At 41.1% G+C, this 26344-nt stretch overlaps 1 protein-coding gene across 2 annotated transcripts in view; it reads left to right on the plus strand.

Moving 5' to 3' along the window:
- Window positions 1-26344, plus strand: part of DCC (DCC netrin 1 receptor) — a 1041949-nt gene that overhangs the window by 349424 nt on the left and 666181 nt on the right. For both annotated transcript variants that reach the window (XM_089681618.1, XM_089681619.1), the window contains exon 2: window positions 1147-1467. In XM_089681618.1, coding sequence (XP_089537744.1) covers window positions 1147-1467 — 321 coding nt within the window. The remainder of the gene's footprint in view (window positions 1-1146; window positions 1468-26344) is intronic.

Consider the following 26344-nt stretch of genomic DNA (forward strand, 5'->3'; position numbering starts at 1 on the left):
TGACACCAGATGATCCCAGGAGACTGCAGCCCCCTCCCCCCCCCCCCACACACTGAAGGCGACTGACAGCCTCAGCTGTGCATGTTTCCCTATGAAACTGTGTAGAGGGTTGTGTCCTTTACCTCCACTCAGGTGTCAGATTACACTCTGCTCTATGCTGTCCAGTGTGTGCCAACAGATCCCCACCTCTTGCCTTCTGAAGCTGGGAAATACTGTGTAAATTCTGGATGTTGAATGGTTCTAGAGGAGAGAGGCATGAAGATAAACAGGCACAACTTATGTAGGAGGATTTTCTTTTACTCTGTGTATCACCTGAGGCTACCCACACAGTGGGCACATAGAAGGGTTAACAACCACTTTAAGAAACTTATACAGGTCTTGTTCCACTATTATCCTGTGGCTTGACAATGAAAGGACAAGCAGCAGACTGATGAGTTCCTTTCTCAGCCAATCTGCTCTCTCCTGCTACTAGCATGCCACTTGTTAGCGCATGAGCACTGCAGCACAATTGATTGGCTCATTGTGCTGTTTCTCCGTCTTCCAGTCTGATTTCTGCTGAACAAGTACTACAAGAGGCTGATACAATTTCAAATTCAGGTACTCTATCTCTGACCCAGCAGACCCGGCAGGCCCGCTGCACTCTCTGTGGTTCTCTATAGCACGCTGGCAAGGAGTCGGGTGTTTTATTTAGGCTTTGGATGCTTTCTTACAAAAACAAACTATACTATTTACAACTTTTTTTTTTTGTGCACAAAGAGTTTATTCAGCAACTTTTAGACATAATTGTGTACGGCCCTCAGGACTGCTTTCATTTAACAATGTAGAGAGTTTCTCAGATGACTGATAGTAAGTGACAACAGACCTGGATTTCCATCATTGGAGCCTGTAGGCACAAAACTTTTGATGTCCAAAACAATATTTCTCAACCTTTTATGAGATGATTTTTCTATTGGGGAAAAAATGAGTGGCCTATACCTGTGCAGGGAAAAGTTGATCCTTTATCCCTTTTGGCTATAACTACATGCTTACATGGCCTAATGGCAAATTCAACCCTGAAGACATATATATTATACCAATCACTGCATGTTGTAAACTATCATAAAGGGGACCCGGTAAAAATGATCATCTACTCTCTTTCTGTTTCAGGTTCCCAGGTTAAAAGCTTCACTTCATTATGGTTCACCTCTGAGCCATTAGATGTGGTTACCATGCGGGGGAGTTTTGTGGTTTTAAACTGCTCAGCAGCCTCGGATCGAGGGTCTCCGACCATCAAGTGGAAAAAGGATGGTGTTTACCTGAACCTTGCCATAGATGACCGAAGGCAACAGCTGCCCAATGGGTCTCTTGTAATACAGACTGTGGTACATTCCAGACACCACCGGCCGGATGAAGGTTCCTACCAGTGCGAGGCATCTTTGGATGGTGTTGGCGCAATTATTAGTCGGACAGCTAAAGTATTGGTTGCTGGTAAGCTTTTTTGCAATGGCAATTCATTTTTGTGAAATCATGTGTTGATGACCAAGTTCATTGGAATGATTCCACCTTTGGGATTTGACCTGTTGATTCACTATCATCCACTTTTAGGAACAGTCTATTAAGAGGGGACCTAGACTTAGGCAACCTTGTCGTTCAGACAAGACAGTTGTGAGGGATATACTGTAGTGTATTTTATACTACCCTTCTCAGTGCTTGGCAAAGACTACAGGTGAACTTGAGAAAAGTTGAGCATCCCTGGATGTTGTTAGGATTCATTTTTCACAAATCTTGAGGTCGGGGGTAACCTTTTGTGCTAAAAAAAATAATAATTCTGCAGTTGGACCCCCTCCCATGTGCCTTTGCATGGTAAATTATTAAAGTAGATATCATTAAGTCAGTAAAATCTCCTGTGAGCCTTTTCCAATTTACTGTAATTACAAAACTCATTTGAAATATTTTTACATTTTCAGCTTTCATTAAAATAATACTTGGTAATCCTTTAATTAAGGTCATTGCTTAGGCCTTATGTGTCAAGTGAAAGGCCCATGGGCCAAATCCATCCACCAGGCCATTTCATGTAGCCCTTACTCCTCTCCTGCAGCTGTGGCATCCTCCTTGTCCCTGCCCCCACTTTGTCTTAGCAGTTGGCAGCAGAGAAGTTGACAGAACTCCTCCACCAGATGCGCCTCTCTGTGCAGCAACAGCACCCCCTTTTCTCTGCCTCCCCTGGTCTTAGCTTTCAGCCGACTCTGGCAGCTGATTCCAGCCCTCCTCTGGCCCTCCTCCAGACGCTGTACTTTCTGTTTCCCAGCTCAGCTCCCAGCTTCTTCCTGGCAGCAACACAAGGTAAGGAGGTGCACTGTGATGAAAGTGAGGGTGGGCGACTCTTGACTTCTGATGGTGAGGAGGCTTGTGACATCTGGTGGAGTGCTTTGGACATCTAATCGTACATATACAACTAGCCCTTTGAAGGCAACCATAATGCCGATACGGTCTGCTATGAGGGTGGGCGACTCTTGACTTCTGATGGTGAGGAGGCTCGTGACATCTGGTGGAGTGCTTTGGACATCTAGTCGTACATATACAACTAGCCCTTTGAAGGCAACCATAATGCTGATACGGTCTGCTATGAAATTGAGTTTGACACCTTGGCTTAGTTACTTAGGAACCCTCTTCCCATCTCCTAGTTGTGCTCCTATGTTGTCACACAGGACTCAGTAAAGACTACAAGGGGCAGTGCTGATGTTTAGTTGTCACTATCAGGAAACCTGGAAAAATTGAGAAATGCCACACAGCCACTGCATGACTGCATGGCCAGGAAATGGCTGTGAAAGATCGACAGCACTGAAATGCAAAAGAGGATGAAAAAGTTAGGGTTCAACTCTATTTCAAGTTGTACTCTGCCCTTTGTGAATGAAATAAAATAATAAGTTCCCTACAATAGAAGGAAGGTTTGTCACCTATCCCACCATTTTTCACTCTCTTAACTCCTTGGTGCCGACGGTTTGCAAATATGCGTCCTCTCGGCGACTGGGTATGTTGTAAACAAACGTGCTGAGAGAGCGCACCCTGCATGCTCCCAACACATTTACTGGCGCCTCAGGGAAAGGTCACTACTTGCGATCATGTGACTACTGCAAATGCCAGTCATGGAGGTCACATGACCCTAAACCTCGCCCTGCCTCTCAGCATTAAAAACCTCTTAATGGGCTGGCACCAAGGGGTTAAAAAAAATCAACAGCCACCTAAATTATCTGGACATCTGACACTTCCAAGTGATTAGGATGCCTGGTGTACAGGACCCCCACTACATGCAGTGGTTCCATCCACCAACCCCTACATCACAAAAAGGTTCAGCACACTGCATACAGCCATAGGCCAGTGCTATGGGGAAACGGTGCTGTCAAACAAGTGGTCCAAACACAACCGTAGAAGATTAAGGACAGGGCATTTATTCGCCACCGACATTTCTGAATCATTGAGGACCCTTTCCTTAGATTTCTGTGCCTGATGAAGTGATTCTCAATGGCCAAGAAATGTTGCTGTTTGTTGGTGGTCAATAAATGACCTATTCTCAACTTTTACTATGGTTAGCTGGTGATATCTTGTTTAGACTATGTCACTATAGGACACAATAGGGATAAAGGGCCCAATGGCTTGAACCACACCACACTGTTAAGGAGATGTAGGCATCCCACTCCTCTGAAAGCATCAGATGTAAAGAGTCTCTAGGTATCCATAGCTCTTGAACATAAAATTTAAATAATCTTCTATTGGAGATGTGCTTCAAGAAGTCAATCCCAGCGAGGCCTTCAAAAATAAAACAGGAAACTGTAGTTTTTTTTCACCTACATTGTAGCCGCTATGGAAACCTAATAAATGTAACAGAAGTAACCCATTTCTAAACTGCCGCTTCCTGATTTAGCTCCGTTTATAATTGAATCTGACGTTATTACAATGTAGAACCACCAAAACATTTTATTCCTGCAAATTCTCCATAATAAAAAGCGCCTGGAATATAAAGTGATTTAAATTCTTAATTACCCTGATGTACAACAATGTCGGTTAATGTCTCTGTATAGATCTGCCGGGACTGACACAAGCACAGCTGTGTTTCTGTAATTTCATCCAAAGATCTGTTCAGTAAGTAACTCACAATCTCCTGTGAATTCTTCTTGCAGTGCAATTCGCAGGAATACTTCCGCCTCGATACTGAATGAAGCCGTATAGTGGAATAGCATGAAAATGTTATGGGCTTCTTTCAAAGGTCAAGTTAAGCTGAAATATTAATTGTGTGTGTTGTAGATTAATAAACATGGAATTATTCATTATTTACTTATATAAACATGACCCTTCTCAGCAGTTTGCTTTGGCAGTTTTTTCTCCAGGAGACAGACAGCGATAGACAGCTTGAAAGATCTTCTCTTTGGAATTCTGCTATGTGGTAGTGTTGGCTCTTACTTAATGATGTTTAAGCAGCTTAAAGTACAGTATATCTAAAGCCCAAACCTTTTTGTTGCATTGGGGGGATTTTCCTTTAGGCTAGTGGAGGTTTAGCCTTTAGGTGAACATTCATTTCAGCTTCGAAAGATTTCATCCCCTTCATGACCAGGTCATTTTACTGTGCTACATTAACTGGTAATTGCGCCTTCATGGAAAGCTGTGCCCAAACAAAATTTGTATAATTTTCTTCACACAAATAGAACTTTCTTTTGGTGGTATTTGATCACCACTGTATTTTTTTATTATATAAACAAAAAAAGACCAAACAATTTGAATAAAACCCCAATGTTTGTTACTTTCTGTTATAAAACATATCCAATAAAAATATTAAAAAATCAAATTTCTTCATAAATTTAGCCCAAAATGTATCCTGATACATGTCTTTGGTTAAAAAAAAATCCCAATAAGTGTATATTAAGTGGTTTGTGTGAAAGTTATACAAAGCATCTACTGTACAAACGATGGTATATATACTGGATTTTTTTTTTACACTAGTAATGGCAGTGATCAGCGACTTATAGTGGGACTGTGAGTGCGGCAGGCAATCTGACACTATCTGACACTTTGTGGGAACTGACTAAGACAGGCATCACCAGTGATACTAATACAGTGATCAGTGCAATAATATACACTGTCACTGTACTAATGACACTGGCTGGGAAGGGGTTAACATCTATGGGCAATCAAAGGGTTAACTGTGTGCCAAACAGTGTGTACTGTGTGCAATATGTGCTGCTTTTACTGCTGCCTGTAGAGAGTTTTGTGTTGTTTACCAACACAGGGCTCTCTTCTGTTATTCGCTCAACCCATCAATGGGTCCCAGCCATAAATCATTGGCCGGGACCTGCTGATCGGCTTGTGCTGTAGCAAATGATAGAACGACCGGGGTAGCAGGTGTGCGAACATACCCCCCTACCTGGAAATGTGAAAGTGCAGTGAATGGTCCTGAAGCAATTAATATGAATGTGCTGTTTAGTGTGGAACTCAGATAGCTAGGTAGCAGATACTTGGAAGTATCCTCTATAGTGTCGGTAGTAGAATTAGTGGATGAAGCTATCACGTTGTGGTGCTCCAACCCAGCTGGACCACAGAAGTCTTTTATTAAATTTTAAAGGCACTCTTTAAAATTATGGACAGCCCCAAAACACCCCATTCTAAAATGAAGCCTCTATACTGTCTATAATTTTAAAAGGGCACCCCATTCTAAAATGTGAAAAACTGTTCTTATGGTTTTATATAAATGCAGCAACATCCGCATATGTGGGAGACCAAACTTTAGAGGTGATTTATTCTTCCAAAGCAAACACACTTTTTCTCACTGGTACTGAGTAGTATTCCAGTGTTTCTCTTCTCCCTCAGTTTTTATCCATCACTGAGCTAATATGACCCCAGCACTGATGTAGAGGGGCAGGGGAGGGTCAAACTAGGATGCTGTGCAGGCAACTGACATCCTCCTTATCAACTGATGATGTCATTGGTTGTCAGGATGCCGGCAGCAAGAAGGCCATAGTGGAGCACAATGAAAACCTGTGGCTTTGTGTAACTATAAGGCAGGTGTCACGATATAAGGTCAGGTTCAGAGACCAGTTGCTATAGCAGTAAAAGGCTTACCTGAAACCAGCAGGATAGGTATACCAGCGGATCCCCCTGGGAATAACGCAGGCTCACCTGAGGTGCGGGGTCTAAGTATTAACCGGTTTTCACCAGAGCTCCTAATGGTGGAGATGGATTGGGCTGCGTGTTAATACCAGGTCGCAGATCTCAGGATCACCCCACCAGGGAATGAGCAGACTGGGAACCAATAGGGGATCAACAGGTTAGGGATCAGACGAAAGCAGAGTCAGTCACAAGCCAATGGTCGGTCACAAATGGTAGCAGATCAATCGTAGTACGTTAGGATGAGACGAAATCGTGGTCAGGAACAAGCCAAAGGTCAGTAGCGGAGGTGCAGACAGCAGCAGGAACAGTAGCGGGATATTGGCTGGAAAGGCACAATAATCTGGCAAGGAGGAAGTGCATGGACATGGCTTTTATAAAGAAGTTCATGGGAGGAGCAAGGAGTTCAAGGTTCAAGAGTAATCAAGGCACAAGGCAGGATTATCCAAGAATTGTCAAGGGAGCTGTCCAGCATTCCAGATAGCTCAGTGAGAAGAGACATTGCCTCTCACTGCAGAAGGACCAGGTTCGATCTCAGGCTCTGACAGCAGGCTTGTTCCACCCATTGGCTTGTATACAAGTTTTGGGCAATTTTTAGACATTTTGCGAATGCACCCCTGAAGAAAACTCAAAGCACCCCAGGATGCCTGGGCACCCTGGTTGACAAAGGCTGCTCTAGAGATTGCAAGTGGTTCTTTGAGCTGTGGTTGACTAAACTTCTAGTTATTAGTGCCTGGATAGTTTAATGCCACTTGGAAGAGCTAGCTATGTGGACCTGATGATCTTTTTGTTGTCTGAAAGGCTGGCATTTTGACCACCACTGTAAGAAAGACATACCTCTCATTGACCACCAATGCAAGGGGTATTAGTCATAGTCACCAATGCAAAGAATTAGTCATAGCAAGGATTCTCCAAGGGCTCCTTTGGGGCATAAGGACCTGGGAAAACATGTAGGAATGAAAAGGCAACAGAAAAGGAGAAAGAAGGGAAAGACAAGATGGTACTGCCTACTTTTCTTCTTTGGACTGACCTGTCAAAACATTTAACAACACTCTTGAGTTGCTTTATAGCAATCAGGTCCTGCACACTGGTGATGGGGCAAATCCTCTAATTCTGGTTCCTCCCATTCTATCCAATCATGACAGAGTACATTCTCACTTATCAATATATGAAAAATATGGTGTCAGGTTAACAGATTAAAGTAAACTAAAAAACTAATAGCTGTTTTTCCTTCCTATGAAGCACAACATATGACAGGTGATGTTACATCGACATCTCTGATAGCTTAATGGCTTTATCCAGGCTGCTGAATCTCCCCTCCTAACAAATTAAATGCCTTTCAGTTTTAGGCTTTGAAAATCGTGACACTTTTTTTTGTAAGTGTAATGCATCTATTTTCTTATATATAAGTGAAAAGGTTTTCTTCAATCACAGGGTAATGCCTTCTGCTGCTTTCATTGTATAAATAAAACATAAACAGCCGCCAATATAAACTGTGCACAGTGGCTTCCAAATAGACAGAACTAATTGCTGCTTCCTTGTCTGCTTATTATTCCTGTAAAAAGGGTGATTATGAACATTACAGCCCCAGGCAAAACACGTGTACTTAACCAGCTGCATTTTATTTTCTAATAGATTTAAAAAAAAAAAATACACGGCATAGGAGTTCTAGAGTGATTTCTGTGCATATAGCAAGAGTTTGCGTTTGTCCTGTTGGGTCTGGACACGAACAGTGTTATTGAGCAGGAGCTTAGCCAGACTTCATGTCCCTTTATGTTATATATGATCCATGACTCTAGGATGTCTTCTCTGTTTTAAAATTCCATAGTTTTTAAATGAATCTGATTTCACAGATTTTCAAGATATGTCTCTGGATTTTGTTTGTCCTGGGATGTTTTACATATGATGACAGACCAGTAAATGTTATATATTAATCAGTTTTTCAATTCACATAGAATTTACCCAGTTGGGCCTGAAGATGAGCAATATTTTTGGGTAGGAGCTTGGCCAAACTTCTTGGGCCCTTTATGCCAAATCTGATCCATGGCCTTATGATGTCTCAAGGACCCCATGCCATATCTGATCCATGACCCCATGTTCTTGCCATTCTTGATCCATGATCCCATGTTCTTGCCATATTTGATCCATAATCCCATAATCTTGGACCCTTTGCACTAAAGCTGGAAAGTGCAAAATCAGGCTCACTTCTGCATATAAACCAATCAGTTTCCAGGCTCTATTGTCAATATTTAATTGAACAATGAGCCTGACTTTACACTCTTCAACTTTAGTAAATAAACCCCTTTATGTCTGAGCCTTTATGTATTTGATCTGTGACCCTTTGATGTCTTCTATGTTTTAACCTATCCTGATTTCACAGATTTGTCTCTGGACTTTGTTTGCCCTGGAATGTTTTACTAATGACAAACTGGGAAATGTCATATATTACCAATGTTTCTATGTACATTGAGTCTGGAGACCAACAAGATCATTGGGCAGGAGCTTGGCCAAACTTTTTGAGGCCTTTATGCCATATCTGATCCATGACCCCATGAAGTCTCCTCTGTTTTAACCAACCATAGGGTTTAAATAGCTCTGGATTTTGTTTGCCTTAGAATGTTTTAGCAACACTAAACTGGGGAAAGTTATAAAATAATACATTTTCCATGTAAGGGGCAGTTCAGGTGTAGTTTGATATCCCTCCTGGTGAAGTCTGAAACAAGTTTTGATGTTACTGAAGGCAGCAGATTTCAAACCTGCAAGATACACTATCATGTTTAGTGGACACCTGACCATCACACCAGTATGGGCTTGATGGGCACTCAATTCTAACACAATTGGCATTAATATGGATTGCCTTTCCCCACTTTTCAGCTACAACAAACTCTTCTGGTAAGGCTTTCCACAAGATTTGAAGTGTCTGTGGGAATTTGTGCTCTTTCAGCCAAAACTGAAGTTGTGAGTTCAGGTAATGATTTTTGGATGAAAGGCTTGGCTCACAATCATCATTTCAATCCATCCCATAGGTGTTCAGTAGAGTTGAGATCAGTAGTCTGTGCAGGCCACTTGGAATCCTCTATACCAAACCCATCGTTATGGAGCTAGCTTCTGTGCACAGGGCACAAATTCATGCATACTTGCTTGTTGAAGACTTTTTTTCAAATGTTTTTAGAAGCACTTTAAAGTGCTACTTAAAGCTTGGTGATTCAGAGCCAGTCGCTTTACTGGCCACCTGGGGTGGTGCACTCTTACACTTGCAGTAGTCCTCTCCAACATAGAACCAGAAAGCCCAGTTACGTAAACACCACATGTAGACACTATTCTTTTGGCCCTTGCCCCTATTTTGTGCCAAGACCCAATATGCCTACTCCACCCATCAATGCAAACTCAGATGCCAAGCTTGTCAACCCTCCCTCCCAACAACCTAGTAACATACCTGTAAAGCGGACCTGCTGGTCCTTTACAAAATCATAATGTAAAATAGTCGTTGAAAACTGTGTACATAATATACATCTTGTTTCCCAAGTTTATGTACAAAAAAAATCTGAATACAAATGAGCTATGGGTGACATTTTTTCCTTTGGTCACTTTATTGCAGCAGTTTTTGCTATCAGAATGAACCGATTTTAATGCACTACAAATTTTTCCAATGTTCAGTGAACTAATTAGACTCCTGTCCTGGCATATAAAATCATTTAGTCAATTTATTGAGAATCCACCGGTCGGACAATGAGATGAAGTCACATCCCCATGCGCCTTCTGCTCTGCTCTTGGAAGCAATTTAACCTGCACTGCAGTGACGACCTTTTCCATTTGAAATCCATATGTGTTTCAGAGGTTAGATTTAATAGGATAGTCAGGTTGTTTACAACACGAAATTGCTGACCTTTCTGAGCTGCTCGGAGAATATAAAGAGGATTTGTTGGTAGCTTCGAGTTAGGAAAAAACTTCTTCAAAGGGCTGTCCAGCAACTCTGGACTTGAGACCTTAATTAAAGGGACACAAAAACTTACCGTATAACTCTTTCAAATTATGGATAAGTATAGGTGTAGAATAAAACCCAATTGCCAAATAAAAAACATCCCTTGCAGTTGGGCTGTGCCCGCACTGCTAGGGTTATCTGCTTGTTTATGTCTAGGGGAACATCCACATAAAGACTACACCCTTTCTGAGACTTTTTCTTTACTTTAAAAAATTTGTATTTTTTGCTAGAAAATGACTTATAACTCCCAAACATTATGTATGTATGTATATATATATATATATATATATATATATATATATATATATATATACAGTTGTGCTCAAACGTTTGCATACCCTGGCAGAAATTATGAACCTTTGGCATTGATATTGAAAATATGACTGATTATGCCAAAAAATGCTCTTTTATTGAAGGATGATGATCATATGAATCCATTTCTTATTAAATAGTTGTTTGGTTCCTTTTTTAAAACATAATAACAGAAATCACCCAAATGGCCATGATCAAAAGTTTACATACCCTGGATTGTTTGGTCTTGGTACAGACACACTGAGCTATGGGGATCAGAAAAGAACTGTGAAAAGCCCCCCGAAAAAAGGTAATGGAACTTTATGAAGATGGAAAAGGACATAACAAGATGTCCAAAGCCTTGAATATGCCAATTAGTACTGTTGAATCACCTATTAAGAAGTGGAATGTTCGGGGATCTCTTGATACCAAGCTGAGGTCAGATAGACCAAGAAAGATTGCAGCCACAACTGCCAGAAGAATTGTCCGGGATTCAAAGAAAATCCCACAGGCAACCTCAAAAGAAATACATGCTGCTCTGAAAAAGATGGTGTGGTTGTTTTTAAGGCGTACAATATGGAGATACTTGAACAAACATTAGCTGTTTGGTCGAGGTGCCAGAAAGAAGCTTTCACTGCACCAATCCCACAAAAAAGCCCTGTTACAATATGCCTGACAACACCTTGACATGCCTAGCCGGGCCCTCTTGTGTCATTGATGCAGTAAAGGCTTCTTTCTGGCACCTCGACCATGCAGCTCATTTTTGTTCAAGTGTCATCATATTGTGCTCCTTCAAAACAACCACACTGTCTTTTTCCAGAGCAGCCTGAATTTTTCCTGTGGTTACCTATGGGTTTCCCTTTGTATCCCAATAAATTCTCCTGGCAGTTGTGGCTGCAATCTTTCTTGGTCTACCAGTACTTGGCTTGGTATCAAGAGGTCCCTGAATTTTCTACTTCTTAGTGGAAGTAATGATTGGTATATTTAAGGCTTTGGACATCTTTTTATGTCCTTTTCCATCTTTATAAAGTTCCATTACCTTGTTACGCAGGACTTTTGACAGTTCTTTTTTGATCCCCATGGCTCAGTATCTAGCCTAGTCAGTGCTTCCACGTAAGAACTAACAAACTCATTGACTATTTATACACTGACACTAATTGCAATTTAAAAAGCCACAGATGTGGAACATTAACCTCTAAATGGCATTTTAACCCGTGTGTGTCACCTTGTGTGTCTGTACCAAGGCCAAACATTCCAGGGGAGGGAAACTTTTGATCCCGGCCATTTGGGTGATTTGTGTTATCACTATGATTTAAAAAGGAGCCAAACAACTATTTGATAATAAATGGCTTCATATGATCATCATCCTTCAATAAAAGAGCATTTTTTCGCATGATCAGTCATATATATATCAATGCCAAAATTTCACAATTTCTGCCAGGGTATGCAAACTTTTGAGCACAACTGTGTATATATATGTATATTAGCAGAGGATTTCGAGAATAAAATGGTGGGTTTTGCAATGTTATATGTCACACAGTATTTGTCTGTGCTTTTTTAAAAGCAAATTTTTGCTCATGAATTTTTGCACACAAACACAATATAATACCCAATTGTTTTGGAAAATATAAAATATGGTGTTACGCCATGTAAATAGATACCAAACATGGCACGCTTTAAAATTGTGCATGCTTGAGGAATGGCACCAAATGATATTTAAAAATCTCCATAGGTGGCGCTCTGACGCTTATGGCACCTTACATGTGTAGTGCAGTTGCCATTTACGCATTTGTGCAGAAACCAACTCATGCGCTTGCCTGTACAGGGATGTTTACAAATGAATTTTTTTTTTTACACTGTTTCTTTACATTTTTATTTATCACTTTTATTGCTGTCACAAGGAATGTAAATATCACTTATGACAGCAATAGGCATTGACATGTACTCTTTATGGAGAGATCTGGAGTCTGTAAAACCCCAGACCTCTCCTCTGCCCTAAAAGCATCTGATCACACCAAGGACAGTGTGATCAAATGCTTTCAAGATTGAAAAATGGTGCTGTTCACTCCATTACTCCTTTTATGCTCTATGGTAAGCTGGCGGAGCTGGAGGGAGGAGGGGGGCACCCCTCCCACCGCCTGTAAAAGCAATCCAGCAGCTAATAATCACTTGGATGGCTTTTACAAAAAAAGCTGGTCACCAGCAGAAAAAAACTACACCAGTTGCAGGCATCATCCTGGAGTACCACATGAACGTATATTTACATTAGGCAGTCTTAGATATACTTACCCGATCTGTTCCTCCCCGTAGCTAGACCAGTCCCCGCAGCTTCTGCACCCCCACACTCTACTGGTTTAGGATCCTGATGTCATCAAGGCCGTAGATCCATAGCCCTGCTCGGGACGTGAGGAAACAAAGGGACAGTCCATCGGGGGTTAGTGGGGAGACACCTTAAACCATTTAATTTATTGTATTTCAGTTCTTTAAATCATGGAGGCTCAGCATCACAACTGGGTTTTACCTAGAGTGGTCCTCATTCAAATACAGCCTGCTAAGAATGCCCACTCCTCCAGATTGACACCCATCCGCCAAGGCTTTTTGATATTTGTATAACTGCTCCCAAGAGCCAACTCAATGCTTGCATCAGCTGTACGTAGGTTTACTCTGCTAACTTTGTAAACCCATGCATGTGAACATACAACCCTTGTCTCACACAAACTGTGTCCAGAGACGGGTGGCTTAATGAATGCTCAGGTTTATAAACCCATGTACAGCCACTTTGGGCAGCTGTGTGCAAAACTGTATACACCCAGTGAGGAAATATGGCCACAGTTTATGTTGTATGCCAAAAAGTGCCTATGTGCACGAGTTCTTACATGATTTGTTTCTGTGCATCATCTTGCTCTTGTTACAGTATGTAGGTGGACTTAGAGCAGTGGTTCTCAACCTTCCTAATGCCGCGACCCTTTAATACAGTTCCTCATGTTGTGGTGACCCCCAGCCATAAAATTATTTACCCAGTAATTATAATTCATGAGTGTCGTTTTACCTCCAATACTGCTGCTTTCAACACAGTAGCTGCTTTCAACACAGTAGCTGCTTTTAACAGAGTAGCTGCTTTCTACACAGTAGCTGCTCTTTACACATTGGAAATATGTGTTTTCTGATGGTCTTAGGGGACCCCTGTGAAAGGGTCGTTCGACCCCCAAAGCGGTCACGACCCACAGGTTGAGAACCACTGACTTAGAGAGAGGGTTTTGCTTGAAACCATGGTATTTTTAACATGAAAAAGTGACAACCCTGCTAATAGAGTGCTTATTCAGCTCAGAAAATGGCAACACCGGAGCAAAATGGCTGACTAAGCCCCGCTTGTTTTTTTCTTTTTGATGTTCCGAGTTGCTCGCATTAAGTAAATAAGTCCCATTGCTACTTTCATCCTCATAAAACCTTGAAAACCACTAAAAGTTCAATCATTTTTGGGATTAACATTATCATATCTTTTCATATAGGGAAGGGCAATACATCAGCGAGGAGATGGTGTATGCGTATACCGCGTCTGTTTTGCAAATTTGAATACTGCTGACAATAACAAGTTTCGTTTAATGGAGACGAATATTTTTCAAAGAAGCAGTAATCTCCGCATTTAAGTGTGAGGATGCATATATTTAAATAACAGAACTGTCTGGAATTATTGCCCGTCATGTCCCATAATTCAACGTTTTATGTCATGTATTTGTCGGCAGTGTAAAATCATTTGAAGGACTTGGGGAAAAAATACACAGAGCTGCTGGGGTAATTTAACACAATATCCTCAGAATGAAGCCAAAGGGGCTTATTGGGAATTAAAATAAGGTATTGAACCTCTTTAACCACTTGAATGCCTGAATGTATATACAGGTCATTGTTCAGTTTTCAGTGCTGTGATAGTTTGACAGACAAACACTCCATCATACAAAATTGTACCTAACTTATCTTTATATCATTTTTTTCTGAGAGCTTTCTTTTGGTGGCATTTGACAAATATATATTTTTTATTTTTACTATATAAAAAAAGTAAAATATTTGGTTTGCTTACCTTTTATTTATTTACTGGATTATCCTATAATCATTGAAGCTCAGGGTCCCTTTACCCCCCCCCCCACCTTTAAAAAAAATAATTACACAATCATTGGTGGTCAGCGTAACTTTAAACCCATACAAAAACTATCATATGATCATGGTGGTCAGGGCACTTTAAACCCCCCTCCTTAAAAAATAAATAAATAAATAATAAAACCCAAAGCCTTTGGTGGTCAGTAGAACTTTAAACCCCTCCCAAAAAATAATTCCATGAGCATGGTGGTGAGGGGCACTTTAAACTCCCCACTTTTAATAAAAAGTCCCACTATCATTGGTAATCAATGGAACTTTAAACCCACCCAAAAAACAATCCTACAGTCAGGGCATTGTAACTCCTTCCCCCCACTTTAAAAAAAAATCTCACAGCTATTGGTGGTTAAAAGCAGTTTAACCCCTCCCCCCAAAAAAAACTATCCCATAATCAAGGTGTGCAGGGCACTTTAATCCCCCAACTTTAACCCCCCCCCAAAAAACAATGTCAAAAGCGTGGTGGTACAGGGCACTTTAAACTCCCCACCTTAAAAAAAAATTCCCACTGTCATTGATGGTCAATGAAACTTTAAACCTACCCAATAACAATCCCACCATCATGGAGGTCGGGGCACTTTAACACTCTCCCAACTAAAAGAAAAAAAACTCATAGCCATTGGTGGTAAGTAACACTTTACCCCCCCCTCGTAAAACGATCCCACAATCATGGTGACCAATAGCACCCACCTTAAAAGAAAATCACACAATCATTGGTGATCGGTGTCACTTTAACCCCACCCCCCCAAAAAAAAACCCATTCCCATGAGCATAGTGGTCAGGAACACTTAACCCCACCCAAAAAATAATCCTACAATCGTGGTGAGGGCACTTTAACCAGCCCACGCCCCCTGAAAAATAATCCCATGACCATGGCGGTCAATGGTACTCTACATTCCTATGATACTTAGTGCCATCTAGTGTCCAAATGTAGTATTTTCAAATTTTTAAGTTTTTTCAAGTTTTTAAATGAATGAAGAACATTCAACCAGCACAGGAAATAGCCTAATTGCATTTGTGTTTTTTTTCCCCAATTCACACATAATGAATGTACATTCACTTTACCTGGGTGAACTGTATTTTTTTTCTAAATACATCCCTAAGTGTCTAACACACTTTCCCTTCCTGTGCCCTGCCTATACAGACATCTCACATGCTGCATCCAACGTAACCAATACAGTAACAGAAAAAAAAGAGGAAAAACGACATACAGATTTACCATGCCGGACATATACGACTGTCTGGGTGAAGGAATCGATAACGTGTTTCAACAGGAAAGGCAGGCAGACGACTGCACATGGAGATCAAATAATGAATTTTGATCAATTCCCCCTGCAGGAAATTATGATGAAGCATATCTTAGCTGTCTATCTACAGAACAAGCTGACCTTCTGATGCTCGCAGAGTCTCTGTTGACATGCTGTCATACCGGAGGTCAGGCAGCCTGATCAATTTTCATTGCGGGACATGTGACCTCTCAAAGCTATAGCACCATATAACAGCATAACAGCAATAAACATGACCCTGGCACGGCACAAATCTATCCCTAGCATCACATAGATACGGGTTTTTTCACCAGGTTCACAACAGGCATGTTGATCTGCTTTGATCATTTCCGGTTGAACCCAATGGCACAAAGAAAACAATTGTTTTCCACGTGCCATGTATGCACTACAATCTATTTAACTTGGTTTCCTTTGGGTCATATTCACATCTCAGCGTTTTCCACCGGTGCGTTTTTTGGAAAGGGTCAGGGGCTTTTTTTCAAGCAGCAGGTTGCGTTTTTGGTTCCAAAGTCTTCGATGGAAATTCAGAGTACTGCAGTATTGCATTTTTTATGCGTTTCTGCTGTGTTTTTGCTGGTTTCTTCCACAAGACAACGGAAACCTTCCAAAAATGCAAAACACGTCAAAAATGCACGTGAAAAAAATGTAAAATGCACTGGGAAAACACTTCAACCACAACCTGCATAGATGTGAACCAGCCTTAGTTAACCTCTTGCCACCCACGTAATAGAAAGAGGGTGGGCTTTAATGTCTACACGCCACACATATGGGTCCATGGATAGTTTTCAGTATTTAGCCATGATGGGGAACAGATGGAACAGGCTCCTGATCATGTGATTACTGTGACAGCCAATCACATGGTCCCCTGGGCATAAAGACCCACTTAAAGGAACACCGGGGCTGGACATGAAGGGGTGATGTCACAGATTTCTGAAGCTGGTTGACAGGTGGATTACATTCATACTGCTCCATAGTATCAGTACTTGGGAGCCAACAAACTATAGTTGGTGGCCAACTAATTTGGATGCAGAGCAGACATGCACAGAGTACTCTTAGATTATGATGCCTGCTACATACATTTGGGATGGGGGATGACTCTAAATTACCAGCCTGAATTTCTAAAATCATACCGTATGTCAATGAGGGAAGAAGCGGAGAGTGAACAAGAGGAGCCTTCTTGAGGGAAAGGCTGCTACATATGCTATACATGTACAGGATACTCCTGCCTGATTTTACAAAAAACATTATTACACTTTATCACAATAACTAACAATAACATTGCAAATGGAAAAGTTACCTTGAAAACTTTACCAAATTTCAAGACTTATGGTTTTCATAGATAGAATTTTCTGATTTGCTTGAAATTTTGCCTTTTCTTAGATGTTATGCTCTCAACGATTATTCTTAAGACCAAATGGATGGACCATCGGACACTCTGTTCTTCCCCATTCTCTCTTCTTTCCTTTTTCTGTCTTCTTTTAGACATCTCGGGGTTTATTTACTAAAGCTGGAGAGTCCAAAATCAGACTATCTTCTGCATAGAAACCAATCAGCTTCTAACCTCAGCTTGTTCAATGAAGCTTTGGCAATGAAACCTGGAAGCTGATTGGTTTCTATGCAGAAGGGAGTCTGATTTTGGACTCTCCAGCTTTAGTAAATAAACCCCCTCTTGTCTCCTACTCCAAAACTTAAAAAAATGGCACTCTACAATTTGTCATTTCCGACCCATGCAGGTATTTTCTTTGTATGGAATAGCATCTCATGTTTCGATGACTTGGAACCTGCATTGGCTCTAGGCCTGCTGCCCTTTTCTTCATCCCCTTGGATTTGTCCAACCAAATTGGACTTTTGAGCCCATAACTAGTGGATGCTCTAACTGTGTCACAACATAACTGTCTTCTGACTTCAACTTTGCCACTGCCAGAAATGCTAGTGGGTGTTTTAGTAAGTGATTTCTCAGCACGATAAAGCATGGGGACATGGATAGATGGGGGAGTTTGCTTTGAATATTCCAAATTAATTAAATAGCGCTTTGGTTTGTGGTGCTCAGATATAGTGTAGTTCCGCTTTAAATTACAACATGGCTTGTGTACCAATTGTGTATGCTATTTTTTTTTATTTGCTATATTTTTGACCACAAAAGTGGAGTTACCCTGAGGCTTATATCAAGATTAATTTAGGTACTTACTCTAGTTGTAATTAAAATATATTTATTGAATACATAAATAAATTATTATTTTTTTAATACACAGCCGTCTGAAATGAAGCTTTATTAATACAAGCGTTTTTAGTAACGTAGAATGGTTAGTCTGCGCACATCACAGTGATCTCTGGTTGCACAGGTGCACTTTAATGGTCTACTGTACCTTGGCATGCTGCATATTACTAATGAGCAAACCTCAGAGAAGATAAAACATACAAACAGGAAAATTTAAGCTTAGGTTTATATCCATCAAAATCAAGAATCCAAAGATGCTTATAATAATCCCAACCCATCTTCAATCTGTAATCTCCTTATTTGATTTTAGAAAGGCTGAAGAAGGAGAAAGAGTCTCTAAGGAGCCGATTTCCCAAAAGCCTTGGAGTAACAGAAGGCATTGTCGCACACCTTTGATTTAAAAAAAAAAAAAAAAAAAAAAAGATAAAAAAATCTGTACGGAAAGCAACAACAAAAACCTGTCTAGTGTATTCTGGCTGCATGACGGCAATGAATAGCTGTAGCCTTCCTTCAGTAGTGATACCCAGAGGCGGTCAGCTGTGCTGTTCTGTAAAGATTTACCAACACAATAAACAGGCTGTAGCTGCAGCATTTAATTCATGCAGTGGGAATTATTGAAGAGCTAATGTGTTTGCTGACCATGGGCGGACAGCAGCCTTCCTTTTTTTTTCATGTTTCATGGTCACATTACCAACAGAGAATGGGGGCAATTGCTCATGCGCTCAGATTAAAAGTGCCTCCTCTGCCTTTCACCTCGCTGTGGAACTCCAAAAAAATCCACCTTGCTCCAAAAGGCAGCAAGCAATCACTCCAGACTTCACATTGGATTAGTGCAGTTGCTGGTCATCAATCAAAACACTGACAGAGCTCTAGGGCTTTAATAGGGGTCAAGCCTCCTGAAAAGTTTGATCAGTTCTGCCTAACTTTTCTAAAAAAAATGGTTGCCATTATAGCAGTAGTACAGTATTGTACCGTGCTCACCATCAATTTTTGACAATAGTTTGGAGTTTAGATGATACCCTTTATTGTTCAGCTTAAGTTTTTGAAGATGTAAGCTTTCAGGATGCCCTAGATCCATTCTTCAGGCTTTGTACATTGTAGAATAAGGAATCTAATGCATCCCAAAAGCTTGCAACTTTAACAACTTAAACCTAACACCTGGAAATCTTAAAGTGGAAGGCAAAAGCTAACTAAGCTTAATTCTACTCCCATCCCCATTCCAAGCCTATTCTATCTACCCTGTAAGAGGAAAGATGTCTATACTTACTCATTTTGAGGGCCTTTGGGTCTGGTCATGTGATTGGCATCCAGTGCCAGGTTGAGTATAGAGAAGGGACAGCTGACAACAGATGCTCCATAGTAAGCCTATGGGTGACATCATCACCCAGGCTCTGCAACTGATGAAGAAATCACGTGACAGGGCAGGAACGACTTCAGAATAGGTAAGTATAGATCTGTTTCCTTTTACAGGATTAGTATAACAGGCTTAGAGGGTGTGGGAGTAGAAAGACTTCAGAACTGGTAAGTATAGACATATTTCCTTTTACAGGATACGTAGAATAGGCTTAAAGGTGTTGGGAGTATATTTAGGCTTAGTTAGGTCTTGAATTGCCTTCCACTTTAAAATGTTCTCTTGTAGTGGGACTTTGCCGACCTTGCAAGGGTTTGCTGGTCGTTTAGTCTAGGGGAGAGTAAAAGCACTGGCAGTGGACTGTTCTTTGGTGCCAAGGTGGCACTGCATTGGTCTTGACGATGTCTGGACTTTAGATCACTGGAGCATGGAGGAAAAGATGATGCAGGGACTTTTCTAGCAGTACAGAGGAGCAGAGGTCTACTGTAGGTCTGTGTTTTAGACCTAAAAGAGCAGTTGGCCCTTGCGGTGGGGGCTCAGCTTTACTGCAAGGGAGACCTTTTCAAGATTGCTGGAGCTGGGCTTTAAGTTAGCCAATAAAGGGCCACATTTACATTCCAAACCTTACATTTTTAAAAAAATTTCCGAACCGGTATCATAAAACAGCAAATGATAATGAATTCTGCAGCATGATGTGAGGAATTCCTTGCAACCTTGCCTGAGGAGATGGAAATCCCAAAATCAGCTTGCTCAAACTGTAACAGATAGAAAAGTGGGACATGGTGGCACTAGCGGTCAAGCTAGAGGTGTCCAGGCAGCAGCAGAAGAAAATATATGGCAGACAATGACTTTGGAGCAGCTTTTAGACTCTTTCCCACATAAAATCTTTTTTGGAATCTGAACTGGCAAAAAACAATGCTAAAATTTAGATTCCGCTCAAAACACAAAATCATAAAATTCTACCTAGTCTTAATTTTGGGATCAACTGATATTTTATTGTGTCTTGTGGTGAGTAGGGCCGTAGGGACCATAGTAGGTGCTTATGCAACCATAACACGCAGTAATTCCACAGACATCCAACACACCTGAACGTGTATCAGGCATGAATGTTCTGCTGTATGCCATCTTCTTTTACAGATCTATTTTATTTGGAACTTTTTTTTTTATAGCAACAGAGTAGCCTTAAACCGTTTGACAGTCTCTTAATTCTCTTGGGGGCTTCTTCGGTTGGTTTTCTTAGAGTCAGGGGCGGACTGACAACTCATGGGGCCCCCAGGCAATAGGGGATCATGGGGCCCCTGTGTCCTTGCCCAAACTCAAAAAAGCCTATGAAAAAGGTACCAGGGGCATCTCATGGGGCCCCCTACTGACCCCGGGCCCTCGGGCAGTGCCCGAGTTTCCAAATGGTCAGTCCGCCCCTGCTTAGAGTCTACACACTTGCTGCATCCATTATGAGGGGCTACCATTCACTCTGCTGTATTTTATATTTATGTCCTATTATGGATAAAGAAACTGAAGTAGCTGCAACACACAAAGGTTGGTGGGAACACCCAAAACTCTTTGATAGTCAGGAAAAGATTTTGGAATTATGACAAGAAGATCTCATTGAGTATTCAAGACATATAAGACAGAAATTGACTTAGAAGACCATGCTCCAGCTATCATTAAAATATCACTTTTGCGTGGATTGACTTGGTTGTAAACCCTTACCTATACCCAGTGATGTGACTAGTCTCAGGTGATACACAGAGATGGAACAAATCCTCCTACATAAGTTGTACCTGTTTATCTTTAGCCCTCTCTTCTCTACATCCCTTTAAAGTGCAGAATTTACACAGGATCTCTCAGTTCTGAAAAGCAAGGGTGGGGGCTGAAGTTACATCTGTGAGGAGAGCGCTAAGAGCTGATTGGAGGGAAGGGTGTACCCCCCTCCACACAGCACATAGGTACAGAGTTGAGGCTGTCAATCACAAGTTGTGCCCTCCCCTGTCCCCATTTTTCTCTGGTGTCAGGAAAACTTATCAGAAGTGACTCATACATATAGCAGAAAAAGGAGGCAGAAATGACACTTTGTGCTCTGGATTGAGAAAAGAACACACTATACAGGAATATGCTTTGTTCGTATATCATGTCTGAGGTTAAAACCACTTTAAACTTGAAGGCCTACAAATGGTATATGCAAACATGGCTTTGCATTTCAGTTGTGATTGACATGTATATTGACTTCATATGAGACGTTCAGTCAACTTTTTTTGGCTCCTGGCAAACGGAATCATTTATAGTTCAAACATACCAAAATAGAGCACCGTTCCAGACCTGTGCTTCTCTCATTTGATGCTCAAGAAGCCTGTTTCCACTCACTATCAAGGACACCAATGTATAGGAGCTGCATGCGAAACAGTTATTCCAAAAGCTTTTTATTCGGCCATTAGAAATACAACCACATCCATGGTGTCCTCACACAGGGACTTCTATTTATTTCATGATGAACCTGAATCCCTTTTATATATATATACATATATATATATATATTCACCTCATGAAGGTGACACTGGGATGTCTCCAGTAGAATTCTTAGCGCCATCCGAATATCATGACCATTGCTTACCAATACACCTATAATGGTTCGTTACCAATTTTCAATATTAAAATAATTGGGATATTGGCAAATCAGGGAAGTGGCCATTGGATCCTCCAGGAAACAGGAGAAGCCAGTGCTTTTCATATCTATATCTGCCCCATCCCTAAACTAAAACATCGGTTTTAATGAAAGTCGGCTTTTAAAAAAAAAAATTGTAGGGATGACTGACAGACACACTGTAACAATAAGGGATAAACGCTAATGGATAAATCCTGTTTGCAATGGAACAAGAAACCTAATCCTTAATCCGCTGTGATTTCCTGGTTTTTATCGCTTAGCCTTTCAGGCCAGCATGTGAATGGCCACAAATCTATTTAGACATTCAAAATGTCACAGAGAAAGAACTTTGGAGCGATAACACAAGCAGCCAAGGAAAGAGGTGGAAATAATGTATTTGTCCCCCAGGCTATTGAAAGGATTGGAAATATTTCCATTTCACTTCCAAGCAACAGAGTTTTTATTAAAATCAGTCATAGAGAGTTAGTTCCACTCGTAGTCGCGCAAGCTGCCTCTGGACACTTCTGACAAAAGCCATTCGTGTCCCAATGAAGTTCTGCTGAACTTTTCTAAGACTTCAGAAAAGTGAGCGCACAATTTCCGACTATTCTGCTCATATCAATCAGGTACAGGACAAAAAACGTTTGTATGGCGCACTTGACGTTCCTAAAGTGAATATGTAATCGGTTTACATTTAAAAACATTTTTTTTAGAGCTAGATGTAAATAAATCTGTTTGGTGTAAAAAAAATCTTACCAATGTGTGCTAATAATTTAAAAACATTGCTGTATAAATTATAATTGTATATGTATATGGGAGCAGCCATATATGCTCATTATATATGCAGGATTGGTTTCCTACTAAATTGTGTGTGTGTGTGGGTATGTATATGTATATATATATATATATATATATATATATATATATACATACATACACGGTGCCTTGAAAAAGTATTCATACCGCTTGAAATTTTCCACATTTTGTCATGTTAGAACCAAAAACGTAAATGTATTTATTGGTATTTTATGTGATAGACCAACACAAGGTGGCACATATCGTATTTTTCACTCCATAAGGCTACGTTCACATTAGCGTTGTGTGCAGGCGGCAGAGATGCGTTTGGGAAGCGTTTTTACCGCTTCTCAAACGCCTCTGCCAATTCTGCACATTACAGCACATGGTGCTGTTCTAACAGGAGCATTTGCGTCGTGGCAAAATGGATGCCTCTGGTCAAGTCAGGAGGCGTTGAAGCCTCCTATTCTAGTCTATGGTGCCGCTCTGCAAACACCCGGCCGGCGTTTGCGGTGCAGTTGCGACGCGGTTGCGGGGCATTTGCGGAGCGGTAACACCACTCAAACTGCATTATAGGCATTTGTGGGGCGTTATTAACACTCGGCAAACGCCTAGCAACCAACGCTAAACCGCGCATGCGGCGTTTGCGGAGCGTTTGCCGAGCGTTAAAAAACGCTCCGCAAATGCCAGACCAACGCTTGCCAAACGCTATAGGGGCATGTGGCAAGCGTTGGTAAAACAGCCAAGTGTGAACGAGCCCTTAGACACACTGTATACATATGCAACCATATTGCTCATTACATATGCAGGCTTTATTTCCTGCTTTTACTGAATGCATATGCTGTAGTTGTATATGTATAAAAGGGCAGCCATATTTGCTCATTACATTTGCAAGCTTGGCTTCCTGCTACTATGCATAGACTGTAATTGTACATGTATATAAGGGCAACCATATTTTCTCAATACATATACATTCTCGGCTTCCTGCGGCTATGCATAGACTGTAAATGTACATGTACGTAAAGGCAACCATATTTGTTTATTAAATATACAGGCTTGTCTTCCTGCTTTGCATCAATGGTTGTACTTTACTGCACCTGCTCACAACAGAAATCCAAAAGTCATTTGACTAAAAGCAATGCAAGGCTGGACATCAGCAAGGCTTCCATCGTCGAAGAGGCAAGTCATGCATTGGGGAGGAATCCTGCTGGGGAAGGGGATATGAAAAGTATTTATTTCCTATACACCCCAGGCTAAATAAGCATTTAACCCTTATCAACTATGGAAGGGGTTGTTAGTGACAATACTTTGTTTTAAATGCTAACCATCACTTTGCTCTCCCCTCCCAGCAGTTACTTGACTGCCTGATAGCTTTCTAATTACTAAGAGCAGGTATACAGGAAGAATGGAGGAAAGACTGCTAAATTCAGACTTGGAGGACTTCACTCTACATCTAGTGAAGTTTCAGGATGCATCACTCCACAGTGCCTGCAGCTACTGGGGTTACTGCTTTAAAGTTTATTTACTGTCTGTTAGGAATATATAAATATTTGAATGTTCATGGCCATATATTTATTTAAAAGCATGCCACAATGCAGTAAGATCATTATTTACTTCCATTATGTTTCTAGGATTGCCATGGTGTCACTACATTAGATGACATTGCTTTGCCGCTGAAAACCGCATAAATGTGGCCTATGGCTAAAAATTCAGGGGGCAGCAAGCTGTCCTTTGTTTGATAACCTCAATACATTATATTCCTTATATCAGTCTCTTAGAAAAAAACATTTTCCACAGATGAAAAACTTATTTTTCCTACGAGAGGGTTTGTATAATACAAATGAAATCTAATTACTTGAAATCTGACCCAGAATACAAATTATAAAAGGTATAATAAAATGTTTGAATAGGAACAATTGCCTTACAGAAAAAGCATACTTTCTTTTTAGAAAGTACACATTTTGAGTTATTATAATCTTTACCTGAAAATGAATTTCGATGTGGCATGACCTTCATTTTAGTTTGATTGCTGTTGTGCATTTTCTTTTTTCACATACAGATTTGGTCTTCCTTTTTAATGTTCACCTGTATATCAGGGAGTGTGATTACCATGACTGTTTAGAGCTGAACTCCAGGTGTAATGCTGCCCCCCCAGGAGCCACTGATTTGTGTCTCAGGTTTTTTACCCTTTGTGCAGCAGGCAAACACCAACATTCACTTCTTTGATTTAGGGCAGCCTTTCTCAACTGTTTCAACACAGAGGAACCCTTGAAATAACTTTCCAGTCTCAGGGAACCCCTACAAAAAGTTACCATATCTACAACTCATGATACATTAGTGTGATGGTTAGTGGGAAAAAATGCTCCTTACATTTGTGGTCATTGGGAAGAATTACCCTCATACAGATAGTTAAAAGGATCAATGGTGTCCTTGGGAACCAATTTTGAGAGGCAGAAATTGCTCATTACTCAAGGTACTCATAACAACCTCTGGAGGAACCTTAGGGTTCTTAAGAAACCCTGTTCTTGGGGTGTTTTTTTTTTCAAGTTTATTGCAGAGTAACTTTTATGGGTGCAGCGAAGTTGTGGGATACTCCAGAACACTGAAGAGGAATTTGAGGATATTCTTCTCTCTGTAGCTACTTCTCAGAACAGTCCCTTCAGCAGTGGGATATGAAGTGGACGGCACTGGGACACCATAAGCAAAGGTCCAGGCAAGACAAACCTTAATACTAGTGCAGCCGGGGTTAACAGGAGCAACATTGACTAGGATCTCTCTCTTAGGTGTGTCTTCACAGTGTCCCAGGGAGTTGGATGTCTCCGTCCAGACTCAGACAGACAGTCTCCTCAATGAGGCCCCAGACTGGATCCATAGTGAAACCCCTCTTTAGCTCTCTAAGAACTTGCAGCTGAACTGACAAAAAGGGCAGTAGCCCTTCTGGCTGGGAACCTCTCCTCCTGGGGAAGAACAATGGTCTCCAAGGCTCCAGACTACCTATATACTCTCCCATCTGGACACCTTCCTCCAGGGGTTGGCTAGAGTTGCATAAATATTCAGGCTGCTCATTTGATTGTTCCATTCACTATATTCTGGAAGTCTCCAGAAGGCAGGGAGAAGAAATAAAACTTGAAGCCCGAAGAGCCCAAAGCAGACCAAAGCAATCACATGCTGCAAATTACAGCAGAGTCACAAGGACCAACTTTGCCTAATCATTACTAGCAGGCTATGTAGGAGGGTGCCACATCGGCAAAGTGCTAAATCAGTTGAAATACATTTATGGGACCTGTTTTAAATGCCAAGGATTTCCTATACTGTACATCCAGTTCTTAAATGTATCCTGCCATCCATACAGTACTGTCAGGCTGATGACCTCACTTTTCCCTTCTGCAGTTGGGCAGTACAATTTGGTCACCTCCTCACCGTCAGCTTGTGATTGGACAAGGAGGGAGAAGACTGGTTAGCCCAATGGGAGAGGAGATTTAACTTTCTCCTACTCTATCCA

Source organism: Staurois parvus, unplaced genomic scaffold (genome assembly GCF_062004578.1).
Source record: "Staurois parvus isolate SC_StPar_1 unplaced genomic scaffold, SC_StPar_1.0 ptg000272l, whole genome shotgun sequence".
Classification (NCBI taxonomy): domain Eukaryota; kingdom Metazoa; phylum Chordata; class Amphibia; order Anura; family Ranidae; genus Staurois; species Staurois parvus.